The 25,905-nt window shown below is 51.4% G+C and overlaps 1 protein-coding gene across 1 annotated transcript in view; it reads left to right on the plus strand.

Annotated features, from left to right (window-relative positions):
- Positions 1-673: 673 nt before the first annotated feature.
- SLCO2B1 (solute carrier organic anion transporter family member 2B1) overlaps positions 674-25,905 on the plus strand; it is a 36,194-nt gene continuing 10,962 nt past the window's right edge. Inside the window, exons 1-8 of the mRNA XM_015852625.3 lie at positions 674-708; positions 8,063-8,166; positions 12,783-12,920; positions 13,014-13,176; positions 14,489-14,716; positions 15,692-15,790; positions 16,851-16,981; positions 22,838-22,946. Of these exons, the coding sequence (XP_015708111.2) occupies positions 8,086-8,166; positions 12,783-12,920; positions 13,014-13,176; positions 14,489-14,716; positions 15,692-15,790; positions 16,851-16,981; positions 22,838-22,946 (949 nt within the window). The 5' untranslated portion in view covers positions 674-708; positions 8,063-8,085. The remainder of the gene's footprint in view (positions 709-8,062; positions 8,167-12,782; positions 12,921-13,013; positions 13,177-14,488; positions 14,717-15,691; positions 15,791-16,850; positions 16,982-22,837; positions 22,947-25,905) is intronic.

Raw genomic sequence — 25,905 nt, forward strand, 5'->3', positions numbered from 1 at the left:
CCCAGCAGCAGCAGGAAAAGGGGGATGGCTGCATCCTGCAGAGCTCTGATGCTGCTGGGGAAGGGGCTGGGAAGGACTTTCTTGGAGCACAGCAGTGCAGCAACCCCAGCTCTAATTGCACACTGATGACTTTTAGGAAGGCTGAGAGGTTCACTTGCAAAAGCACATACAGGATGAGGGTGCACGACACCCACTGGTGGTGTTTTATGGCATGAAATACCAACAGGGTCACCTCTCCGGGTCAGCAAGCAAAGCCATAAATCACTTGATAATAAATCCATTGTCCATTGGAGCAAGGAGGGGAGATCCCCAGTGCCCACCTATCACCACCCCCCACCCCATAGACTGGGATCCAAAGGGAGAAACCCCTTTGCAGTGTCAAACACAGGGAAATACTCCAGAAGAAATGCTACGAGGGGTGAAACCTCGCGCAAAGGGGAGCAGAGAAAGGGGAAAAAGCAAAGCCCAGCGTGCACCAGGACCACGCAAACCGCTTGCAAAGCCAGCACCGTGTTGTTTGGGGTGGGTTCTTTGCTTTCGGATCGCAGCTCAGGAAGCAAAATGAACTCTCGTGGAAAGAGAAGATTGCAAAAGTTGGGGTTAACGTTGCACTGAGTTGAAGCTCCACCTCTGGGCTGGGAAAGTAAAAGCACCGAATGGACCCACAGGCGCTGCCAGAGGGAAAGTTTTGCTCCCAGGACAACAACTGTGAGTGTCTCACACCGCTTTGCTCGCTGCCTTTTTTCTTTCCCCGCTGTTTGGATATTTCCAGCAGCCACAAAAAGCTGAAATCAAATAGAAACTAATGGCAGCGGTTGCTGAGGGTCCTGTTCTGCAGGCGGGTGTTTTTGCGTGTGCATTTGTTGCTTGCTCTCCTCTCTGCTTGCTTCTTTCACTCTGTTCTTCCCAACGAAGCAGCTCTGCTTCTTGCTGCAAGTTTTTCTGCACCTCAAGGTTGCCGGGCTCCTTCCTGTCCTGGTTTTGCTCCTTTGCTTGTGGGAATGCCCCCCCTCACCCCATGTCCTGATTGCTTTGGGGATGATGGACCCCTGTGGGGTGGTGGCACTTGGGGACCCCACTCCTTTGCTGCAGGGATGGAGCCCTCTGTGCTGGTTCCATGCACCGACGTGCAATGGTTGCTGGTGGGATTCATGCACAGGATTGGGAGATGGGGGGGGCGGAGTGTTGCAATGGGGCAGCTCTGCAGGGACGCAGCGATGTGGTGGTTGCAAAGAGCGCCTGCATTGCTGCAGGTCGTGGGGATCCTTCGGTGCTCTGCTGGCAGACTGTAGGGTGGGGGGCGTTGGGTCCGTGCTGGGTTTGGCTTTGTTGGGTTGCTTTGGGTGTGCAAATGGTGGGAGTGTTGTACCCACTCCTGCAGAGCATTGGAGCAAGGCAGGGCTGTCCTACTTGCAAACCAGAGCAGATAGTGCTGGTGGAAGCCTCTGTATGGGCTGCTCTGCTTCAGCTTCCTGGTGGGCATGGGGACACCCAGGGAGCAACATCCCACCCCAGGGACAGAGCAGCTCTGGGTGGCTCACACCCTCCCCTCTGCCCACCCATAGGAGCCATTCAACATCTTACCAACACAGGTATCTGGGTTTGGTACCCCATCTTTCTAGTTAGGCTTTCTGTCATTGCATGTTGCTTGAGGTCTTGCAGTTGGAGGGGTTTACAGTCACCTTTCTTGTCCTGGATTGGAAATGCGAGCCCACGGTTCACCCAAGATCCTCAGATACATTGCAATGAACACTGGAGATGAGATTTCTTACTATTGTGGCCCATTTGGGGGGTTGGCCTTAATGAGAGGCGTTGATCTTGATGATCTCGTTGATTCTATGATCTCTGGAGGTCCCTTCCAACCCCTTTGACTCTGTGATTCTGATTCTATGAGTCCTGGAAGGGCACATCCCTCCTTGCTTCCTTCCCACCTGGGTATGGCTGGGGCACCTTTCAGCTGCATGCATCCATTGGCAGCAACACTTTGGGCTTTCTCCAGCCATCAAATCCCAAACAAAACCCCACTATCCCCCATTTCCAGCAGTGGAGAAGTTTGCCAGGGCTCTCCATGTTGGGTGACCCAATGACACAACCCAAATCTTGCAGATCCCCAGGCTGGAAGTTTGGCTGAGGGCGTTGCTTTGGTGGCCCCTCTGAGGGTACATGGAGCTGGGACATGGGTGAGCTGTGTGGGGTGGGACCCCCGGGTGGGATCTGTGGACCAGGAGTCTCTCAGGCCCTACAGCTTTGCACCCAAACCTGGCCATGCACTGCTGCTCTCAGTGCTCCATGTCTGCAATGCAATGGGAAACGGCAGCAAATCAGCCCCAGGAGGGATGCTGAGGGCTGGGTGTGAGCAGCAGACGGCAGGAAGGTGGCCCAGCAATGCAAACAGGGCAGAGCTGAGCCTGTCTCCATCTACATCCCCATGGCATCCCATAGCTGTGTGTGATAAACCCCTGCAGCATCCCTTGGTGCCGCTCCAGCGGGTGATGGAGCATCCTTTATCTGAGCTCCCGTCAGGAGGTGATTTCTCACCACCGGGACAAGCCGTATTGATTTGTTCCAACAGGCTTTTCTTTTAATATCATCGGATATCTGCAGAAATTTCATGACTCCACTCTTTTCACCCTCCGCCCCGCACTGATCTATGGTGCTCAGAAGGGACATTTCCCCCCTCTGTGCCAGTGAGTTGAGTCTGCTTGTGGCTCCCATCTGCTCCGCCACCCCAAAAACGCATCCATCCAAACTCAGTGTGATGTGGTTGGGGTGTGACCTGCCCTCCTTGCTCCCCAGTTCCCTGTTTTCTCTTGCCATTCCACCTTCATTGTGCAACGTGGTTGGAGCCTGATTGCTTAATGTCAACTTGAGGACATGGCTGGGGAGGCTCGAGACCCATCTCAGGACCAGGAGAAGTCAGGATGGGATTGATTTGGGATGCAGCTCCAGATGTGGCTCCAGCTGCTGAGCTCTGGGGGCTTCCAGAAAACCATCTCCTCCTTCATGGGGCTTTGAATCATCCAGGAGATGCTCCCAGACCTTCTTCCCAAGGCAGTTCAACCCAGCAGCAAAAAGGGAAGAAGCCACACCTCTAAGGATGAAGGTTTTCTGCATCCATCCCATAACGGAAGATGGGTGCTGAGTGGTGGTAGAAATGAACTCTCCACTGCTGCAATTGGAGCAGCATTGAGCTGTGTATGATGGTCCACAGCCACAAATGACCCACGGGGGAGATGGGTTTGGGTTGAAAACCTGGTGAGCACTGGAAGCAGCCAGATGGGGATGTGGTTCTAGATTGGAAATGCCCTTAAGGGTGACCAAATCCAACCATCAACCTGTCACCAGGCCTTGTGCCTCAGCGCCACATCCAAGGATCCTCCAGGGATGGGTGCTCCATCACCAACCCAGTCAGTGCATCCAATGCTTGGCTGCCCTCTGCATGATGAAATTCCTCCTGAGATCCAATACAAACCTCCCCAGGTGGGGTCAGTGGGCACGGTGGGGATGGGGTGGGGTTGGACTTGGGGATCTTCAAGGTCTTTTCCAGCCTTAACAATTCTATGATTGTAGGACTGGGCATAGTAATGATGAATTAGGGTTGGACTTGGAGATCTCCAAGGTCTTTTCCAGCCTTAATGATTCTATGATTTTAATCTGTGGGTCACAGGACACAGACCGGACTCCTTAGGGCTCATTGCAAAGCCCACCACTGACGTTGCATGATCTATCACTATCAATGCTGCCTTCCTCAGTAAAGCTGTGCCCAAAATACTTGTTTTTTCCCCCATCCTGGCTCCAGCACCCCTTGATGCACAGGGCTGTGGCTGCACTTTGCCATCAGTCTCTCTGGCTCCTTGTCCATCGTTGCCCCTTAGCATCACCATCTTTTGTATCCGCTGTGTTTCCTGCTGGTATTTATAACCAGCTCCACTCAGCATCTCTTTTGCTGCCTGGGGACATTTTGCACTTCTCCTCAGCTCCTCTTTCAGTTCCCTGTTCTTTGTAGCAGCATTTCCTCGCACCTTCCCTCTGATCCATCCCTTTGGGCATTGCTTAACCCTGAGCAGCTCTTACTCACAAAGAGCTGCGATGCTCCGCGAACTCATCCATGGAAAGCGGGACCATTTGGAGGGCCCATTGCTGAGGGTGGGTGCCACTCCATCAAGTCTGTTCAGCACAAGGACTGTCCTGATGTGACTTTTGAGGCTGTGTTGTCACCACCACCATCCTCAGGAGCAAGAGAGGTGGAAATACATGGGTCAAGGAGCAGAAAGCGCCGGAGAGCAAAGGGAATGAAATGCAGAGGCTGCGGAAGGAGCAGGGAGAGATGAGATCTCCTGTCTTAGAACAGACATCAGCAGTGAGGCTGGGAATTGAGCAATAACAGCCATCCCTCTCAGGGATCACTTCTAGAGGCTCTGCAGCCAACAGGCTTGGGTCAGGATCCATTGGGGTTGGGTCAGAATTGATCAGATTGGGTCAGGACCCATCGGGGTTGGGTCAGAACCCATCAAGTTGGGTCAGGATCTATTGGGGTTGGGTCAGAACCCATCAGATTGGGTCAGGACCCATCGGGGTTGGGTCGGGATCCATCAGGGTTGGGTCAGAACCCATCAGGTTTGGTCAGGATCCATTGGGGTTGGGTCAGAATTGATCAGATTGGGTCAGAACCCATCAGGGTTGGGTCAGAATTGATCAGTTTTGGGTCAGGACCCATCAGGGTTGGGCCAGAACCCATCAGATTGGGTCAGGACCCACCAGTTTTAGGTCAGAACCCATCAGATTTGTGTCATGACCCACCAGTTTTGGGTCAGAACCCATCAGATTGGGTCAGAACCACCCATTTGGGAGATGAATAACAGAGTGCTGGTTGGCCTAAGGTCTCCCCACGGGGATTGGCTTTGCAGTATTAATTACCGTTATTTTTCAGCCCTGAGCCCAATGTGTGCTTTCCTTTGTTCAGATAGCAGGATTTGTGCTGTTTATCAAAGACTTTGCAATGGGGTTTTGTCCACAGGGGTGGTGTTGGGGAGCAGGGCGGTCAGGAGCAGTGATCTCTTATGGCATCCATTGGTGTGGAAGTGGCACATCCAGGCTCAGCATTGCACACCCCCATCCCCAGCATCCCCAGGCTCTGCCCTACCGAAGGATACAGCAAACCAGGCCATCGGTTTGGAGAATATAAAGACACTGAGAACAAATCCTTTGCTTGCAGCTGGAGCGGAGTCATCTGGAGGATGTGCAGCCTCAGACCTGCCATCTCCCTCCCCAGGCAAATGCATTGCATGCTCCTGTCACCTGGGGGAGGAAAGGTGAAACACTGAGCTCCAATAGAGCAGCACTGGGTGCAGGAAACACCCCTCTGGGATGCAGCAGCTCTGGGATGCACTGGGGGGTGGGAATGCACGTGGCAGCAGAGGAGCAGCTGCAGCACTGCTCCCTCTGGCATCACCCCCTGCAGCACTTGTTCAGCTCACTGCATAAAACCACTGGGTTGTGCAAACAGAACCTAATTGCTCCCACGTTGTTAATTAAGCTCACGTGTTTGTAAACAGCTCTGCATGCACAGCATCTGTCAGCGCCGCTGGCAGACCCGAGGCTGTTTGCTTTGGTGGCAGTGCTTGCAACATGCCTTGCAAAAGGCTTTACTGGGAAGGTGCTCGCTCATCCCCTGCAGCTGCAAGAGACCCCATTGAGGCCAAAGGCAGCCAAACCCCAATGCTTTGTGCCCTGTTTGCTTTCCTCTCTCCTGACCCTGATGTCTTCTGGGTTTGCCATCCCGTGCAGGATCACTGCAAGGCAGGATCATTAATTGAGCCTCATCCTTTGAACTGCTCGTAGCCCTCGGTGCTGGATCAAAGTGATGCTTTATTCTGTTCTCAGATGTTATCCATGGGTGAGCAGCATCTGAATGCAGTAGATTTCTCTCTGTAACCCTGCAGCATTTGGGGCCTCAGGAGAAGTCATAGAATCATAGAATCATAGAATTACCCAGGTTGGAAAAGACCTTGAAGATCATCAAGTCCAACCGCAGCCTAAACAGAACCCTATAACCATAGTACCCTATAACCATAGTACCCTATAACCATAGTACCCTATAACCAGAACCCTAACTCTAACAACCCTCCACTAAATCATATCCCTGAGCACCACATCCCAACGGCTCTTAAACACAACCAGGGATGGCGATTCACCCACCTCCCTGGGAAAGGGGACCCAAAGGAACACAGCAGTGCCCACAGGACACGGAGGTGTGCATGGTGGGATGGAGCCAGGCTTGGCCGTGCATCCACCCCATTGCTCCTCCAGCCCTCAGGATCTGCTCTTTGTGTCTCCATCTCAGTGCCCCTTCGGTGGTGTGTCTCCAGCCGCCTCTTTATGGCTGTCATTGATTGATCAGACGGGCAATGCGGGATGCTGCGCTCTGCAGCCAGGCGGGCGCTTCTGCTCCTGTGCTGCTTGTGCTCTGCAAAGGTTCAGGGGGAGCTTTTGGTGGAAGCTTTAATTTATGATCAGATTGACTCTATTGATCCCGCTGTAGCTGTATCTCGTCTCTGCAAAAGGGGCTGAGGGCAGCGATTGCTTTTTGCAGAGGAAGCCAAGGAGCCGGTAAGTGAGCAGCCTGGGATTGACTTCTCCCATGCAGTGCACTTAAGGGCTCATCAACACCGCATTTAAGCCATCTCCTTCCTGAATTTACTTCAACCCACGTGTCTGTTAATTTGTGGGGGGTTACCATGCCTGCTCCTTTGCTTCTCATCTTGGAGGAAATAGAACTACACAAAAGCAATAACACAAAGCCCTTTTGCCCCATTTGCTGTGGAGTTTGCAGGCACCAAGATGGAAACGTCTATTAAGGTGTGCTGAACAATTAGCTGCATTCCTAATGGGTTTAGCATGCATGCAAACAATGCAGGAACTTCCTGCTCAGGAAATCTGGGCACTGAATACCCAACCCTGCTAAAAACCCAAACCCATCATTCACTGCAGAGACCGGGGAGGATGGAGCCAGCCATGGGGAGGGAGGTTCGAGGTGGAGGAAGGGGCTCCCATTGACTTGTATTTCTTTGTGCAGTTCAGTTGAGATGGTTGTGAAGCCGTAGTGGTGATGGGTTGATAGTGGGACCAGGCATCTTAGCGAACTTTTCCAATCCAACCCATTCCATGGTCTTCATAGACACTTCCAACCCAACCTAAACCAACCTTACCCAATTCATTCTATGTTTCTTTGCTATTTCAGGTCCCTTCCAACCCAACCATTACATGGTTTTATGGACTTTGATGTTCCTTCCAACCCAACACATTCTATGGTTCTATGATGCTTATGAACCCTTCCAACCCAAACCTTTCAAGCCAACTAAACCCAACACATTCTATGGTTCTATGATTTTTAAGGACCCTTCCAACTCAATCCTTCCAACCCAACCCAACCCAACACAACACAACACAACACAACACAATCCAACCCAACCCAACACACTCTATGGTTCTATGATTCTTAAGGACCCTTCCAACCCAACACAATCCAACCCAGCACAATCTGTGGTTCTATGATTCTTAAGGACCCTTCCAACCCAATCCAATCCAACCCAACACACTCTGTGATTCTATGATTCTTAAGGACCCTTCCAACCCAACCCAACACATTCTATGGTTCTATGATCCTTAAGGACCCTTCCAACCCAACCCAACATGACTCATTCTACTGTTCTATGATCCTTCATGTCCCTTCCAACCCAACCATTCTGTGGTTCTGTGATTCTGGTGTGACTGGGATCCAGGCCCCAGCTCTCCCTCCTCAAGCAGTTGGCACTTCGTTGTGTTCGAATGAAATAACTGATAATTCTGAGCCTCTCACATGCCCTGCAGACAAGTGTGCTCGTGTTTTGCACGCTGCTTTTTGCATAAAATGAAAGGCTAAAAGAAAACTGGGAATAATTAATATGATGACCGTGCGCGGGTTCCGTGGGCGTTTGCAAAGCATGACAGTATTTTGCTGTGCTGAGCAAGGCAGATTCCGACGGAGCACTTAACTTCTGTGCCACATGATTTATTTTGGCAGGAGGACAAAGCAGACCTGACAGAATGACAAGCACTGCTACAAAAAGCAGCTGCCCGGATCGGTCCCGGAAAGCACTCTGCAGGAACCCATTTCTCAGCATCAAGGTAAATGCCTCCTGCTTTCTGTAAGCCCTTTGGTTTTGCTGGCCTGCAGAAGCTTAGCTTCCTGCAGAAGGCATTAGTAGGATTGCTGCTTATTCCTGCAGAGATGTAGGCATCTAGCTGGTGCAAACCCTGCTGCTGTGTGCATTTATTCCCAAGCAATGGCTCAGGACACTCACCCAGCATTGGCCCTTATGTGGATTCAGGCAGCTCTGTGTTTTGCTGTTGGGTATTTGGGTTGTCCCATGCCCACAAGGAGATGGTTCCTCCACATCTCCCTTAGGAGCTCTGCTGGGCCCAGTGCAGGCAGCCAGCCTCATAGAATCATAGAATCACAAGGTTGTTAAGGACCTATAAAATCATCTAGTCCAACTGTCCTCCATGTCCTGCCATGTCAAACCTCTTTGAGGACCTCCAGAGGTCAGTGTCTGTGGGTGGTTTGCCATGTCCTGGAGCACCCATAGGGCTGAGCCTTGGGAAGGCCAGGTGGAAGGTTCCTTCTCAAAGCTAGGAAGAAATGTGGGAGCCACAAGGGACCATTGGTGAAGACTGTGTTATAGAAGGCAATGGACAGTGCAGCCACGTTCAGAATGGGAAAAGGCATAAACACTGAGATAAGAAACATCTGCAAATTGGGCTGAAAACATTGCAAATCAGCACCGACTGCAGTCTTGCAAGAAGAAACCGAGTGCTCAGCAGGCGTCGGCTCGTATTTCCACCTTCTGTTCTACAAAACTTGGGAGTTTCGTGCTCTTTTCTCACGTGCCCAAAGAGAAACCAAAGCCAAGCAGCAGCTGGGCAGCAATCCCTCCGTTCAATGGAGCGCGTCATTGAGCTTGTGAGGATCAGCTTTCAAGACACTCCTTAAACAAAGAGAAAGGGACGTTATCTATCCTGACATTATCCATCCCAGCGTTACCTTGTGAAGAAAGGGAGAGGACCAACAATGAGGGTCTCGGGTGAATAAATGGAGAACAGGATGGGAGATGCTTCAATTGCATCCATTGCACTTCGCTTCCATTGACTTAGCAGAGTTGGTGGTGGCTTGGTGAGGACAAATGCATGGGCTGGATGCACAGGACCTGAGCTTCCCCCCAAACCCTCTTTCCAGTCCCTGCAGTTCTATTTTATCACATTCCAGCACAAACATCTTTAAATATAAAACCCCATTGATTTTCCCTTGCAAAGATATTTTAAAGTGGTTCGAAACTCCAGCAATGAAAGCCACTGGGGTGCAAAGTCAGCACAGGTCTATGGGGAGGACCAGCCTCCACTTTGCTGAGTGAGACATCCACCAGGGCAGGTGCTCAGGAGGCTCTTAGGGGGCTGCAGGTTGGATGTAGGCAGCTCTCAAACTGATGGTATGTGCTGGAATTACACCAGGAAGTGTTTGGAGCCCACTCCAAGAAGGGCTGAAAGTGAGGGATGGACCACAGTGCTCATCCAGCTCCAACCCCCTGCTGTGTGCAGGGTCACCAACCAGCAGCCCAGGCTGCCCAGAGCCACATCCAGCCTGGCCTTGAATGCCTGCAGGGATGGGGCATCCACAGCCTCCTTGGGCAATCTGTTCCAGTGCGTCACAAGCTCTGACTGATCCTTCGTGGTTGCTGGACCAACCTCACCAAAGCCACATCCAGGCACGAGCAGGGAGAGCAACACCTCCTCCAGTTCTGTGTCCCACACTGGATGGCTGAAGGGCTCCTTCTCATCCCTATGGCATAAGGGTTTCTTCTCACCCCTACGGCACAGCTGGGTTCGCTTGTCTCCAAGTCAACAACTGTACTCAGCACACGATGTTTCCCCCAAACCTTGTTTTATTTTGGTTTGGTTTTCAAGAAGTTCCGTCACCCTGCCCAGTTTCTAAATGAGTAGATGACTTCCTTACAGAAGATAACTTCAATGGCAGTGCTTGAACAGCTCCTCCGGAAACACAGAGCATTCGCACAGTGCAATTTGTGCATTTGAAATGGTCGAGGAATGCAGTTTTCTATCATACGGGGCCATGAAAACTAATTGCTGTGTGTCCAAAGGGGATGGAGAGGCAGAACTCAAGCTGTCCTCCTGGGGAGCGCTCTGTGGGCTGATGGGCCATGAACTGATAAAGATATCTGACAGCAATTCCTGTGGTGCGTCAGGATAGATAACCTCTGGACAGATAACACTGGAATAGATAACGTCAAGATAGATAATGTTGAGATAAATAACATCAAAGTAGATAAAGTCAGGCTGGCTGATGCTTCCATTGAAGTCCATCATGGCTCCAACACTCTGACGAAGACCTGAATGCATGGACTGCCCACCTTTCCATGTTGTATCTGACCCTGGATTCAGCTCTTGATGTCTTTTCCTCTGTTCCTTGCTTGAAAAGCAAGCCAGAGCTGTCCTTCCCCCACACCTCCATTACCAGTCCTTTGAATTGGTGCTGGAGCCTTACACCCAGTTCCATACAATGGGCTGTAAAAAACATAATAGAAGCTTTGTAAGAGTCTTCTTTTTGTTCCCAAACCATTGAAAGGGAAGCTATTGCTGTTCAACCCCACAGTTCTACATTATGCTGCCTGTCTAGAGTTGGCTGTATTTCTATATTCCCCTATGAGTGCAGAGTAGAGAGCACTCACACTGTGCCAACACGATGCCAGGCTTTGCAGGGAAGGAACTGCAAAGATCCTGTGGTGTCTTTCAGAAATATAAAGAGAAAACTCCCTGCTCCTCTTGTGGGAGGGAGGGCAATCTGGTGCCTGATCCATCCCATGGTCTTCTATGATGTAGGGATGGCAGTGATGGACAAAGGAAGGGCAACTGATGTTGCCTCCCTGGGCTTGTGCGAGGCCTTTGGCCTAGTCCTGCACCACATCATGGCCACTGAAATGGAGAGAGATGGGTTTGAAGAGTGGACTGTTCTGTGGAGGAGGAACTGGTTGTGTGGTTGCAGTGGTTGTGAGAGGGCTGTGGTCCTTGGTTCTGTGTCTGGGTGGAGGTGGTGGCAAGTGATGTCCCCCATGGGTCTGCTTTGGGAACGGTGCTCTTCATCACCTTTATCAGTGATGCTGGCGGTGGGATCGAGCACACCCTCAGCAGATGACGCCGAGCTGAGTTGTACAGCGGCACAACAGAAGGAAGAAATGCCACCCAGACATGCTTGAAAAGTGGGCACACAAGAACCAACAGGGGTTCAACAAAGCCAAGAGCAGCTGTTGGGTAGGGGGCAATCCCAGGTATGAGTACAGGCCAGGAGAAGAACTCCTTGAGAGACACAGATCCCAGAATAACATAGATTGGAAGGGAGCACAAAGATCATCCAGCCCCAGCCCATCACCTACAGCCAACCCCCCAGCAGAGCTGTTCCCCTCAGTCTGACCCTCACCATGGGCCCAGTGCTGGAACCCTGTTGGGATCCCATCTTACTCTGCCTCTCTCTGAGCTTCCAGGAGAGTGTTTGCCTTCAGGTCCTGCCTCCTCCAAGGTGTTTCCTGCAAAGAAGGCATCTGGGAGGCATCAAATGTTTATAAAAATCACATTAAAAAGCCTCTCCCTTCCTTCCTCTTCAGCCTACGTAAGAGCTCGCTTGGAGTTTCCGAGTCGTTAGCACACTGCCAATTTATAAGGCAGGGGATGTGAGTGTGGCTTGGCCCTTAAAGGGGGGGAGATACCGAGAAGCAGCTGTTAGGCACCAGGGGCTCATGCTTGCAGACCCACCTCCGATCCCAGTGGTCTCCCCAATTCATGGGTTGGCCTTGATCTTAGTAACCTTCTCCAACCTTAATGACTCCATGAGTGGGCATGGTGGGAAAGGGTTGGGGTTGGACTTGGTGATCTCGGCAGTCTTTTCCAACTTTAATGATTCTGTGATGTGAACCCAGCACTGTGAGCCTAATGATTCTATGATTCCATGATTCTATGATTCCATGATTCTATGATTCCATGATTCTATGATTCTATGATTCAGACTCCATTGCAGATGGGGGAGATGCTCAGTGCAGGAGGAGCTGTGGTTCCATGGGCTGATGGGGCCACTTATAAGGATGGATTTAGGCTGCAGGAGAGTTGCCTCTCAGCCAGATGTAATATACATTAAATTAATGGGTCTCCCTGGGCTCTTGAAACAATAAATCTAGAGGGTTCAGACTTCATTGTCATGATGCCCATCTGACCCAGGCCAGTTTATCCCACAGGTCCCAAATCATGGTCTAAAATAACTAAATGGCACAGAATTCGTGAGCCCATACTGACCAGTTTGTGTTCCATGAGCCCATATTGACCAGTTTGTGTTCCATGAGCCCATATTGACCAGTTTGTGTTCCGTGAGCCCATATTGACCAGTTTGTGTTCCTTGAGCCCATATTGACCAGTTTGTGTTCCGTGAGCCCATACTGACCAGTTTGTGTTCCATGAGCCCATACTGACCAGTTTGTGTTCCGTGAGCCCATATTGACCAGTTTGTGTTCCGTGAGCCCATACTGACCAGTTTGTGTTCCATGAGCCCATATTGACCAGTTTGTGTTCCATGAGCCCATACTGACCAGTTTGCGTTCCATGACCATGCCTTAGCGTAGGAGCTGCACAAACACTTTAGTTGCAGTGTTGCAGCTCACAGTAATGCTCTCCTTTTGTGTCGGCAGTTCTTTGTGTTCTGCCATGGGCTGCTGCAGCTCTCCCAGCTCCTGGTTTCCAGCTACCTGAAGAGCTCCATCTCAACCATAGAGAAACGCTACGGGCTCTCCAGCAAGACATCGGGGCTGCTGGCGTCCTTCAATGAGGTGAGCCCTGCTCACTCCTCCCATCCACACCATGCTCCCCCCATGCTCCTCTACTGTCATTTCTGAGGCCTCTTGCTTTGTGTCCTGCTGCAGGTGGGCAACACGCTGCTGATTGTCTTCATAAGCTACTTCGGGAGCCGCGTGCACCGGCCGCGCTTCATCGGCTGCGGCGCCATCCTTGTCTCCTTGGCTGGGTTCCTCATGTCCCTCCCTCACTTCATCACAGGACCCTACGAGTACGACCAGTCCGTTGCCAGTAGGTGCTCTAGGAACTGACTTGATGCCTTTTGGGATAGAGGAAGGAAATGATCTCCTCTTGAGGTGTCAGCAGCTGCAAGATGAGCTTTGCTGAGCCAATGGAACCATCCCAGTGTCCAATGGCAGCAGCTGCCCATGAGGAAGCAGAACCAGGAGGCAGCTCGTAGGCTGGAGCCAGAGGGAAGGGCAGGAGGATGGGCATCAGGTTTGGTTCCCTTTGTCCCTTGTAGCTCCGTGCTGCAGCCAGGCAGCAGGAAGGTCTTCTCCAGACATCAGGGCTCCATCTTCCATGAGCTGCACCGAGCTGACCTCATTTTTATCTCAGAAGCCAACTTTGCCATCAGCTGCGCCCTCACCCACATCAGCTGCTCCTTTACTTTCATTTTCCTACCCGAGATAAGGCACCGTGTGCACATTGACCCCTGAAGCTTTTTATGGGAAGGAAATTGGAGAAGCTGTGGGAAGGAGCAAGGGTGGCAGAGGGGGTGCAGTCTGCAGAAGGTGAGCAGCAGCTGCACGCCCATCTCCTGCTCATGAAGCATCTCCCTTCTTACCCATGTGCAGCTGAGCCATCTCAGAGGGGCTCTAGACCCCATCTAAAAGGGGTTTCTCAACACCTTGTGAGAAACAGCCGTGTATATATTGTTCATGGAGAACTGGGTCAGGGTGGAACTGGGAATTTTCTTCCTGAAAGAACCTGAGCTTCATGGGTCCCTTCCAAATCAAACTGTTCTATGGGGTCCTGCCACAAAGCTCCAGCAAATCCTATATATATATATTGTCAGGGAGCAGCTGGTTTGTTCAGCTTCGTGCACCAAAGGAAGATGGAATAGGTGAATAATTCACAGCAGCACACAGGGGTGAGGTGTAAATGGTGGTTGGATAGCAATTAACCACTCCTGGAGTGGGTGGTACAGGTGGCTCTGTGTTAAGCACTTGGATTTGCAGGTGATTTGGGGTATAACCATAAATATCCTGTTATAACACCCCCCCTGCGGTCTTATTCAGGTTACCCAAGGAGGCTGTGGATGCCCCATCCCTGCAGGCATTCAAGGCCAGGCTGGATGTGGCTCTGGGCAGCCTGGGCTGCTGGTTGGTGACCCTGCACACAGCAGGGGGTTGGAACTGGATGAGCATCATGGGCCTTTGTAACCCAGGCCATTCTGTCATTCTATGACATGATTATATTTGTTTTTCCTGCCCACCACAGGGAGATTAGATGATCATTAAGGCTCCTTCCAGCCCAGTTCACTCTTGCTGCTCTCTTCCTTTCTCCTGCCCAGCCCTCAGACCCTCTCTTGTCCCCATAGGTGTATTCAGCAACACCACCGACCTGTGCCAGCCCGAGGGGATGGGCTCTATGGGGAACCTCAGTGACTCCATCTGTGCCCCCCATGCTTCCAGGGAGAACCACGAGGTTCTCCTCGTCATGTTCATCGCCCAGGTGCTGCTGGGCATTGGCGGCGTCCCCATCCAACCCTTTGGGATCTCCTACATCGATGACTTTGCCAGCGAGAGGAACTCCCCCCTCTACTTGGGTAAGGCTGGAGCTGTGGTGGAAAGAGGGGAAAACAGAATTAACCCTCCGTAGCAAGAGCGGACAGACGAGGTGTGCTGGAAAACTTGATTTAGGGGAGAGGTTGGGATTATTTTTAGGTGTGGGGAAAAGGAAAGGAAGCTGGAACTGCAGGATCAACCATCTAGAGGGTGGGCAAGCACCTTTCAGTGCAGTGGGTGGGGGTAGATGCACGTGAGAGCTGTCTCATGGTGGTGGGATGGGATGAGATGGTCCACGTAGGTCCTTCCAAACCTTTGGTATCTGTTATCTGTATTTTGAGCTGGGTGGGCCTGCAAGGATGGATCATAAACAGGTCAGTGCTCTCTGGAAGTACAATACCTATGGATAACCCATCTCTGGAGACACCCAAGGTCAGGCTAAATGGGGCTCTGAGCACTGATGGAGCCGTGGCTGTCCCTGTGCACTGCAGGGAGTGGGGCCGGATGGCCTTTAAGGTTCCCTTCCAACTCAAACCCTTCTGTGGTTCTCAGTTTTGCTCCAGACCTTTGGAGCTTCTTTAAAAGAATGGGAGTGGAACCTTCAGTATGTTTATTGTTTTCAGCAGCAATTCATATAGAAGGGTTTGCTGATAACTGTTATCACCTTCACCCCGCAAACGGGCAGTAAACTCTGGCAATGAAAATCAATGCACACGGTATGATTATATCAAAAGTCCCTGGTTCAGCTTCTATTTCTGATGTCAAAGGGCACATCTGGTTCCCTGGGAGAATTTCAGCTTGCTTAGGAGTCTGGAGAAAAGTAGTAAGGAAACATCTGAGTCTGCAAAAGGAGCCTGGAAAGCATGGGGTTGTTATCCACATAGATAGGGTAGATCTCAACAGGATAGAGCTGCTGGGAAGCAACCCACAGTGGGGGCAGGTGTGGTGGAAACCTCCTCCTGCCCCCACAGCCCCTTTGCACGGGGCTGAGCCCCTCTCTGCTCTCTTCCCTGCAGGCATCCTGTTCTCCTTGACTGTGGTTGGGCCGGGGGTGGGCTTCATGCTGGGCTCTGGGATGCTGCGTTTCTATGTGGACATCGACAAAGTGGCTGGAGGTGGGTGAGGGCAGCCCTGCTCAGCCATCCATCCCCATCCGTCCCCATCCATCCCCATCCGTCCCCATCCGTCCCCATCCATCCCCATCCATCCCCATCCATCTCCATCCATCCCCATCATCCCCATCATCCCCATCCATCTCCATCTGTCCCCATCCGTCCCCATCCATCCCCATCCATCCCCATCCATCCCCATCCATCCCCATCATCCCCATCCATCCCCAGCCATCCCCATCCATCCCCATCATCCCCATCATCCGCATCATCCCCATCCATCTCCATCCACCCCCATCCATCCTCATCCATCCCCAGCCATCCCCATCGATCCCCATTCATCCCCATTGTGCTGTGCTGCTAAGGAATGAGCTGAGATGGGGCCCTGGGCAACATGGTTGGGTGGGTGACACTCCAACCCACAGCACAGAGTTGGAGCTGGATGACCCTTAAGGTGTCCCCTGCAACCCAAACTGTTCTGTGATTGGAAGCACGGCATGAACCAGGTTGGTCCTTGCACTGTGGGACATGGTTTAGTGGGGAAATGTCAGTGGAAGGTGGACGAGGTGACCTTGGAGGTCTTTGGTGACTCTGTTCCTCTACAGAACCATGGAATATCCCGAGATACTGGGATAGTACCCACAAAGACCAGTGAGTTCAGCTCCTGACCCTGCACCTCACCACCCCACCCCATGGCTGAGAGCAATGATGCTCCAGCAGCTCAGGGCCATGTCCATGCCCCATGGAGCAGAACCTTTCCCAAACACTCAGCCCGATCCTTCCTGCCATTGGTGATTACCCAGCCCTCCAATTAACTGAGATCTCTCTGAAAGGCCTCTCTAACCAGGAGGGAGTCAACAACCTCTAATTTACTACCAACTACACACTAACTTAGCGTACCTTCAAGCTGCTCGGACCCCAGAACTGATGGTCCCCAGGGTGGGAACCTCCTCTAGAGATCATACCATTATCTTGGGTGCCTGGGGCCACTCAGCACCACCCTTTGGTGCCCTTTGGTGCCCTGTGGGACTTTGACTAAAAGCCATCCCATCTGTTTGTGCTGCAGGTGAGGTCCAGTTGACCAACAAAGACCCACGGTGGGTTGGTGCTTGGTGGCTGGGCTTCCTGGTGGCAGCCAGCCTCGTGGCCGTGTCCGCGGTGCCTTATTTCTTCTTCCCACGGGAAATGCCAAAAGAGGTAGGAGAGGGGCTGCGGGGGGTCCCTGCGGCACTGCACACAAACGTCCTTCCTCAAGGAAGAATGTGGTGTATGGGCACGGTGGGAGTGGGTCAATGATTGGACTTCATGGTCTTAGAGGTCTTTTCCAACCTTTATGGAATGGGATGGGTTGGGGTTGGACTTGGTTTTGGAGGTCTCTTTCAACCTTAATGATCCTGTGGTTCAGTGGGTGGACTTAGAGGTCTTTTCCGTCCTTCATGATACCATGAAGTATCATGGGGTTGGACATGATGGTTTTGGAGGTCTCTTTCAACCTTAATGATCCTGTGGTTCAGTGGTTGGACATGGTAGGGACGGGTTGATGGTTGGATTTGATGGTCTTAGTGGTCTTTTCCAACCTTAATGATTCTATGGTTCCATGTGAGATGTGGTTTGGTCTCATCTCCAGCATCAGATGTTCCCACTCAGGCCCTATGCTAAGCACAGCCCAGCTGAGTGACACACAGCCATGTACAAGCAGCTCAATGGATGTGATGATTTCATGGTGGGGCACCAAGCAGCACTTTTGTGCAGGAGGATGGAGGACCAGGCAAGCCCTGTGTGATGGAGGCCCTGCTTTCTCACCCTCTTGGCCCAGCTGCACTCCCCACATCCCAGGGAAGGAATGGTCCTTCCACCTTGTCCATTAAGGGAGCTGCCTGCAGCTGTTCCTGCTGGCCCATGTTTCCCATATCTGATGAGGAAGTCAATCCTGTTTCATAGGAAATACCAACAATGGAACAATGCATCCTTTAGAAGTGCCCTGGCTGTGTTTGCAGTACTGAGGCTGGTGGGTTTGTCTCATTTCCACTGCTAAACTCCAAGTTTTCAGCATCACTTGCATGCAGGGTCGCAGCACCCAGCTTTGCTCACACCTCAGTGCTTACCACTGGGGTCTCAACCCCTTGGGATCCCTGTTGGGCTGTGGGTCCTGGCTTTCTGGCCATAGCAGAGAAGGACTCAAAGCAGGTTGTTCTTAAAGAGGAGCTGTGACACGGGAAGGCTGGAAACACTTTTGTCTGCTGGAGTCCCACAAGGTGCTTGGTTGGTGAAATCGCATTCTTGTCAATGCCGCGGTCGTGCTGCAGCCTGTCTGGCTGCCTCTCGCAGAGATCGCATCTCACAATGCTCACACTTGTCTAAACAAGCACAGGCACCACCTGGAGCAGAACAGTTCTTGGTTTCTCTGGAAATCCCACATCAGCGAGCAATTATCCAAGAGATTTGGGCACCTCCTGCCTTGTGAGGTGTCACCAGTTGGACCAGTTGGGCTTTATGGGGATGTTGTGTTCTACCCTTGTTGGGTTCCCAGAAGCGCTGCAGCCCCGTGGGGCAATGGGGAGTCCTTCTGCCTTCATTTTGCTTTGTACCCCTCATCTGAGCTCCTGGTGGTCCCTCCAGGCCACAGCACTCCTATATCCCCCCATACAATGGACATCACCCCACCAACACCCGATGTCTCAGTCCTGTTGGACAAGAGGGATGGAGGATTTTCATTCTACAGCCACATTTCATCTTTACAGCTTCTTCCTTTGAAGTTCCTGGAAGGACTCTGGCACTCAGTGTTAACACTAATGAGAGTTCACTCCTTTGATCTTTTTTTCATGAGTCAGTCCCTCCATCAGAGCTTTTCTTGGTCCTCTGCTTTGAAACTCATTTCCAGCATCCTGAATAACTCAGCTGGAGGGGCAACCACAGCAAAGCCATTAAGTTGTCACCGTCTTGTGCCAAAGATGAGAAGAAAAGGCCTTTTGTGGACAAACTCCTTCCAGTCAAGACCAGTTTCACTCCAGTCATCCCATCCCAATGTATTCCATCCATTTGAGGGACAATGTGTGCAAACCAGAAGAGATGACTGGGACAAAACTTCTTTATTCTTGGGTCCTTCTTCATCCCAAAGCCCCACATGAGGTGCATCAACTTGGAGAAATGCAACACCAGAGCTGTAAGGAAGCATGAACATGAACGGAACCACACCACCAAAGATAGGAGGGAGAGAACAGGGCGGGGAGCACTGGATTCATTCCTTTGCAATGGATTTTGGGGGACATTTCATGGGAGGGCTGGAGGGGTGGGAAGTGTTGGAGCTCTCAGGGCATGCAGCAGTGCAATGGTTCTGTGTTGGCTCCCAAAGAGCATCTGCTGGGATTCCTGCTTTGTCCCTGGGTGAGATGCATCCCCTGCTGCCCATCCCTTCAGGTCTCACTTGTAATTCAACCCTGGATTGTATGAGGAGATGCTTGATGGCAAAGGGGATCACCAAGTCAGGAGAGCAGAGGTTTGGGATGTCACCTCCTTTCTCCCATGGTTAAACCCATCCATCTCATGGTTGGATAATGTAGGGGTTAGTATGTCAGGATTGGGGTAGTATGATTAGGTTGAGGTTGGACTCGATGATCTTGAAGGTCTTTTCCACCTGAGCCATTTTATGATTCTATGATTGTGCCTGACACCGTGAGATGGGAACTGGCAAACCTAGGACAACATGCTGCAGACAGAGCAGCAGGGAACTTCCAGGTCCTGTGCTGTGGGATGGCAGTGACTTGTCCGTCTGCATCCCAGGGACCTCGTGCAATGGAGAGGAAGTGAAAAATAACTTCTCCCATTTCTCTCTTGGGACAAATTGTCCACACGTATCCAAATCCTCCCACGTTTATCCAGCAGTTACATGGTGAGCTTCCAGGGCACAGAGAAAGGGAAATAACCCATGGGGAACTTTCAGTGGTCCTTTTTGTGCTGTCAGCTGGTGGCCAAAGGTTAAAGAGCTGGGGCAGGGGAATCCAAGATTTTGATGGGAATCTTTATCCCCAGAGCCCCCAGGGCTTCCCCATTAAAACCTCTAAGCACCAGCCTGGAAATAGAGGACATGATTTGGGGAGCACTCGGAGGCCAGGCAGCAGAATGCAACGGTGCAGAAGTGGCTGTATTACGGGAATGGGTTGGTCTCAGTGGCTGGATTTTCCCAATGGAATGTTAAATACAGGAACAGCTAAAAATAATCACCTGGCTCCACCTGAGCGGGGCTGCGGGGTGGAAATGGGGCCCGGGGGGACCCACACCTGCTGGAAGAGGCACAGAGGAGTGTTTATAAGGAGCATAACCTTGTCAGGAGGGAAACAGGTGCTTTTTTAAATGAGGTTTCATGTTTTGTTTGTGCAACACCTAAATATGTTCACTGACGTCGCTTTGCACTGAGCCTGGAGCGGCAGGTTCAGCTCAGCCAGAGGGGAAATCTGGAAATCCCAGGAATCCCAAATTCAGCTCAGAAAATCTGTGTGTTGCAAAGCAGGTCGTTCATCCCCTTCTTCCCGTGGTATATCTGCATGAAACTACCCTTTACATAAAGGGTAGTTAGGTACTGGAATAGGCTCCCCAGGGAGGTGGTTGAATCGCCATCCCTGGTTGTGTTTAAGAGCCGTTTGGATGTGGTGCTCAGGGATATGATTTAGTGTAGGGTTTTTAGAGTTAGGGTACTGGTTAGGCTGTGGTTGGACTTGATGATCTTCAAGGTCTTTTCTAACCTGGATGATTCTATGATTCTATGAAACCAGGCTGCAGTAGCCACCTCCATCCACCTGTCCTGCAAAGCAGGTCCTGCTGCTCCCCTGGTTCCCAGCCCTGCTCCGTTGTGTCTGATTTGTTCATGGCAATAAGACAAGAGGTGATGGGCTCACCTTGCACCGTGCTCACATTTTCTCCTCCAAAAGAGTGATGGGGCACTGGCACAGCTGCCCAGAGAGCTGGAGGGGGGTCACCATCCCTGGGGATGTTCCAGAGCAATGGGGATGTGGCACTGAGGGATGTGGGGCACTGTGATGTGGTGGGGTGGGTTGGTCTTAGGCTTGAGGGATCTTGGAGGTCTTTCCCATCCTCAGTGAGTCCATTAGTCTATGGTTTTGCTGTTGCTTCCTTGGGGAACCCAATCAAGACCCCTCAAAATCCAACTGCCCCTTTCACCATCCCAGGAAGCCTTAAACAAAACCCCATTGCAAAAGATGCAAAGGGAGCCCCATCCATAGAGTCCTCTAAGGGACAACCCTAAAAAATACAGCGCACGGAGCCATTCTGCACAACGTTTCCCACATTGGGTTGTTTTCATTTGGCAACAGAAGCACCGAGCCACCAACCCGTGTTGTTTCACCCAGTGATGTCAGCGTGCCAATACATGATGCAAGGCTGAAATCCCCGCAGCAGGCAGGACCTGCTCCCTCTCTGTTTGCTTTCCCAGTTTTCCTGCTTCACCCTTCAGGAATGTGCTTCCTCCTGCAGGTAGATATTGTGAATCTGAGCCAATGCAGCTTCAGTTCTCCTCCAGGGCTTTGCTCCTTGTAGGGTGATGCACACAGATCCATCGTGTTTGCACAGAGACTGGGGGGATGTTGAGGACTGGGGATGTGGATTTGGCTCTGGGTGTGCAGCCCTGTGTGCTGTTCCCACTCTGAAACAACAGCAGCTGTCAGCTGGGAAAGCTGCAGCGAGCAACAGTTTGAATTCATGTTTGGAAAACGCTTCAGTTTTTTTGCTCCTGCCTGTCTGGTCCTGATGGAAAAGCAGGAGGAACTGCATTTCTATCTGTGCATTTGAGGTGAATGGATCAATCTCTGTGCCCTACCAAAGGAGCTGCACAGATCCCATTGCTGCTGTGCGGAGACTCTTCAGAGGAGACGGTGGCATTTGCAGCACGGGACGTCGTGACCTTTCCAGTGTTTAATGTCGTGCTTTCAGAGCAAAAAAAAAGAGCTCATTTCAGCCAACAAAGCATCCAGCTCTTTAAGGGAACGTAGAACATCTAATTTCCATCGGATGAACTCATTCGTCTGACTCACATTAGCTGATGTGGGATGTCAGACGTGGCTCCCAGGGCTGCTGGCTGTGGTTTTCCATCTAACAGTGCTCCCCCTGAGCTCTGTCTTCATGTTCTGCTTTTGTAGCAGCGCTCCTTGCCTAATTCATGCCCTCATCCCATGAGTAAAAAGCCTGCAGAACATTGGATGTGCAAACAAAAAACCCTCCTCTCCCTCTTGCTGGTGCAGGATGATGTGCAGGGATGCTGCTGCTCTTGAACAGCTCCTAAGGGGGTCGGGATGGAGCTGGGGTGATCCAAGGACCCTGTGTTCCACCTCTCCTCTTTCTCTGTGCTCTGAAGTAGTGGCAGAAGGACAGGCAGGGTGTGGATCCCATCCCTACAAAGCTGTAACCATCAACTGACACTGAATTAGGGCCGTAAGCATCGAGACCCAGACCCATCCACCCTCCAGCTGTGTTCATCCCCTAGAATGGAGGCCCCTTCCATGGAGGGAAAGGATATCCCTTCCATGCTGCTGTTCTTCAGGGGGAAAACACATAAACACCAGAAAAGAGCAGAGTTGCTAGAATTCAGCTGGGATTCCCATAGTCCAGAACAGTGGAAAGAGGCTGAGAGAGGTGAGGGGTCTGCAGCTGCACAGCCCAACCCAGAGCCCTTGGCACATCCCCATTGTTACCTCTGTGTCCCCATCTCCATTTCCACTAAGGAGAAATGCTCATCCCCCATCCAAAACTGGAGAAATTCACATCCTCCATCCCAAATGAGAGCTCCCTTTGCCTCATTTAGGTAAACCTTGCCCAGTCTTGCCCCAAATACGTCTCTTAGCCCTGCAATGCAGACATCTGCGTGGATGCTCTCATCCTGATGGCAGGATTTGCTGGCAGGGTTCAGAGCATCTCAAGCTCCATCTGTGAGGAGGGTGGGTCTGTGATCCCAAAGGGAGGTTTCCCCTTCTTCCTTCAGCACAGCTGTTGGAGGGATGAGCTGGGTGGGAATGTTGACGGTGATCAGCTCTTATCTGTCCCCAGGTGAAGAGTGGGAAGGAGATCAGCAGCAAGAAGAGCAAGGATGTGCTCTGCCAGCTCACCTCGAGGTCTGAGCACGTGCAAAACCTCTCCCTGCTCAAGTTCATCAAATGTAAGTCTGTGCATCCTCCTGCTTTGTTTATATCAGTGGTCTGAGGGATGGAGTTGAGTGCATGGGAAAGAAGACTTGCATTTGATCTCATCCTCTTGCTGGTCCATCAGCATCTTAAGGAGATCCCTCATGGCTTCAAGCACTGGAACCAGTGTCCAGTGTGGCAGTGGTGTCCCCATCCATGGAGGTATCAAAAAGACGCATGGACAAGGCACTAAGGGACGTGGTTTGGTGGTGGCACCCAATAGGCCAGACTGATGGTCGGACTGGGTGAGCTGGGAGGTCTTTTCCAACCTAAATTATTCTGTGATTCTCTGTCTTCTCTGCTTGCACGTCCACCCATCCTGGCAATGGGCAGTGCCCCATTCATCCATCCTCACAGTGCTAATAGGAAAGAGATGTTCCTCCTTGTGCTCAGCCCTCAGGATGCAGAGCAGGCATCCTGCTGGCTTAAGTTCAGTTCATCATCTGAAAGGAGCTCAGCACCATCTCATTGCCTGGGGGTGGGAGCACTCGGCACTGCCTGGCTTCATGACTCACCTGGTCAATGGAAATGGAAGCCAAATGGAGCCCAAACCTTTCATCACAACCCAAATCTAGCAAGAAAGAGGGGGTAAAAACCCACAGCAGAGCCACGGGAAGGGGGAGGGAAACCCAGTTAGAGCAGGGTTTGCAGCTTGGATGCAACCATCTGCTACTGCTCAGCTTCCAAGTGATCTCAATCCTGCCCCAAAAGCCTCCTCAGATCCTGTCCATCAAACCTGGTGACAATGTGACAGCCAGATCGCCCTGCTTGTCCTGCAGGGGATGGCTGCAGCCAGGGTCTGAGCAATTAAAACCAGCTGCGTGTCTGCACAGGCTGGAATTAATCCAGTGCAATGAGCTCGTTTGGAAGTCAGTGGGCTTAGGGATGCACTCAGAACAGAAGGGAATCAGCTGGGCTTGGGTCTATTGAGGCTACGGGTCAGGTTTGTTTGAAGTAAATATTTGGTTCTTGGGCAATTACTTAAGAAAAGTGGCCCAGTGCAGCCAACCCATGTCAATTTCCTAAGTATTATCCCTTTGGTTTATTGGAAGCTCTCTTGTTTTACGAAGGTCAGCACAGGGCAGGCACAGCCAGGAGAGTGTGGGCAGCTTTTCATTCTGCTCTTTGCAGTTCTCACTTGCAGCCCAATGCTGAGCTATAGGAGCCAGCCTGGGGGCTGTTCCCCCGCTGACTTCGCTGCTCCATCATTTAGCAAACCATTCACCCAGCACAGCACTGCTGGGAGCTGCGGCGTGGGAGCAGATTTATGGCACTCAGATGGGATTTTCACACTGATGCTCTGCTCTCTGCCCCCTAAAAATGAGTAAAAATGAGCTCCCCGTGCCTGGGAGGGGAGAGGAAGAAGTGCCTGGCCTCTGCATTGGGTTTGCATCAGGGCTGTGATAATAAATCCATTATTGCCAGGAATTTATCCCCTAAGTCTCAGTTTTGGCCAGGAAAGCGACCTTGCTGGGATGACCAAGGTTTAGTAAAACCAGCAATGGCAAAGCTCAGTGCTGGGCTTCACTCAGACATCTGGAGGTTGGACTTGGTGACCTTGGAGATCTTTCCAACCTTAATGATGCTGTGATTCTCTGATAGCTCAATATATACCTCCTGCTTACAGAAATGGGGCTGCATTGGTGTCCTGTGCCATCCTTGCACCCACAAGACCCTTTGTAGATCCAGAAAATGGATGGTAGGTGGTGTGTGATGATGTAATGGGGGCAGATGAAATGAATCCAAAAGAAGTTAGAAGTGAATTAGTCTGAAGCTAACTCGTCTACATGCTGCTGGATGGAGATGGTCATTGGCAAGATGATGTGGCTTGGACTTGGTCTTCTTGGTGGTCCATCAGCATCCCAAGGGGTGGGCACAGGAAGCCCTGTGCATTTCTGCAGGTTGTGTTCTTGCAGGTGGCCACATTGATGGCTATGGGTGTTCTATGTAGGGTGGGATGAAGGAAAGCATCGAGATCCCATCAGGAATTGGATCAAACTGAGATCACGGCAGACTGTTTCTGACCTCCATCCCAGGACTTCCCTATGAACAAGGATAAGCTCAAGCCCGTAGATGAGATTCTTTGCATTCTCAATTTCTCTATCAGCCTCTGGGCTTCGGGTCTGTATGGGGTGAGGAATGAGAAGCAGCTTGAGAGCCCCGGGGGCCGCACTTCAAGGACAGGAAGAGCTTTCCCATCCACAATCTCAATAACAGGATGGGGCTGCATATGGGACAAACACTCAGGCAAAGCACTGGGGACCTTTCCAAACAATGAGGTCAACTCCTGGAGAAGCAAGCAGGCTCCCATCACCAGAGCTATTCAAAATGAGGAAAGCCAGATTGCTACAGGGAGCAACCCTGGCTCCTGCACAGATGTGCTGGGTGACTTTGGGCTGCTCCCTGCTCCTTTTACTCCATTCACAGCCTTCGGATCTGCTCGCAGGGAAGCAGGATGCAGCGAGCTAGAAGTCATTTCCATTGCTAATTTCCATTGCTAATTTCCAGCCTTCTGCTGAAAGCACCTGGGAGGATGCTCAGCTGCTGCTGCACAATCCGGGAATTAATCCATGAAAGGTGATCTCCAAAGCAATTAAAACCCAGGGCTCGTGACCTGTTGGTTTCTCGGTGATGCCTAAAGACGGTTTCAAGTTTCGTTCTTTTTAATAATGATTTTAAAGGGTTTTTTTTAGGACTTTATTCCATGTGTTTTTAATACCTGGCTGCCTGGAGCTGTAAGATTGTCCAACCACCAGCCCATCCCCAACACTCCCCACTCTCATAGAACCACAAAGGCTGGAGTAGAACCTTCAAAACCATCCATTCCAACCCCAACCCATCCCCACTGCTGTCCTCTCATTGAGTCATAAGAGTTGGAAAAGACCTCCAAGATGACCAAGTTGACTCATCCCCACCATGCCCACTGCCCCTGCC

The sequence above is a fragment of the Coturnix japonica genome, chromosome 1 (genome assembly GCF_054131305.1).
Source record: "Coturnix japonica strain WE chromosome 1, WE-NBRP24, whole genome shotgun sequence".
Classification (NCBI taxonomy): Eukaryota; Metazoa; Chordata; class Aves; order Galliformes; family Phasianidae; genus Coturnix; species Coturnix japonica.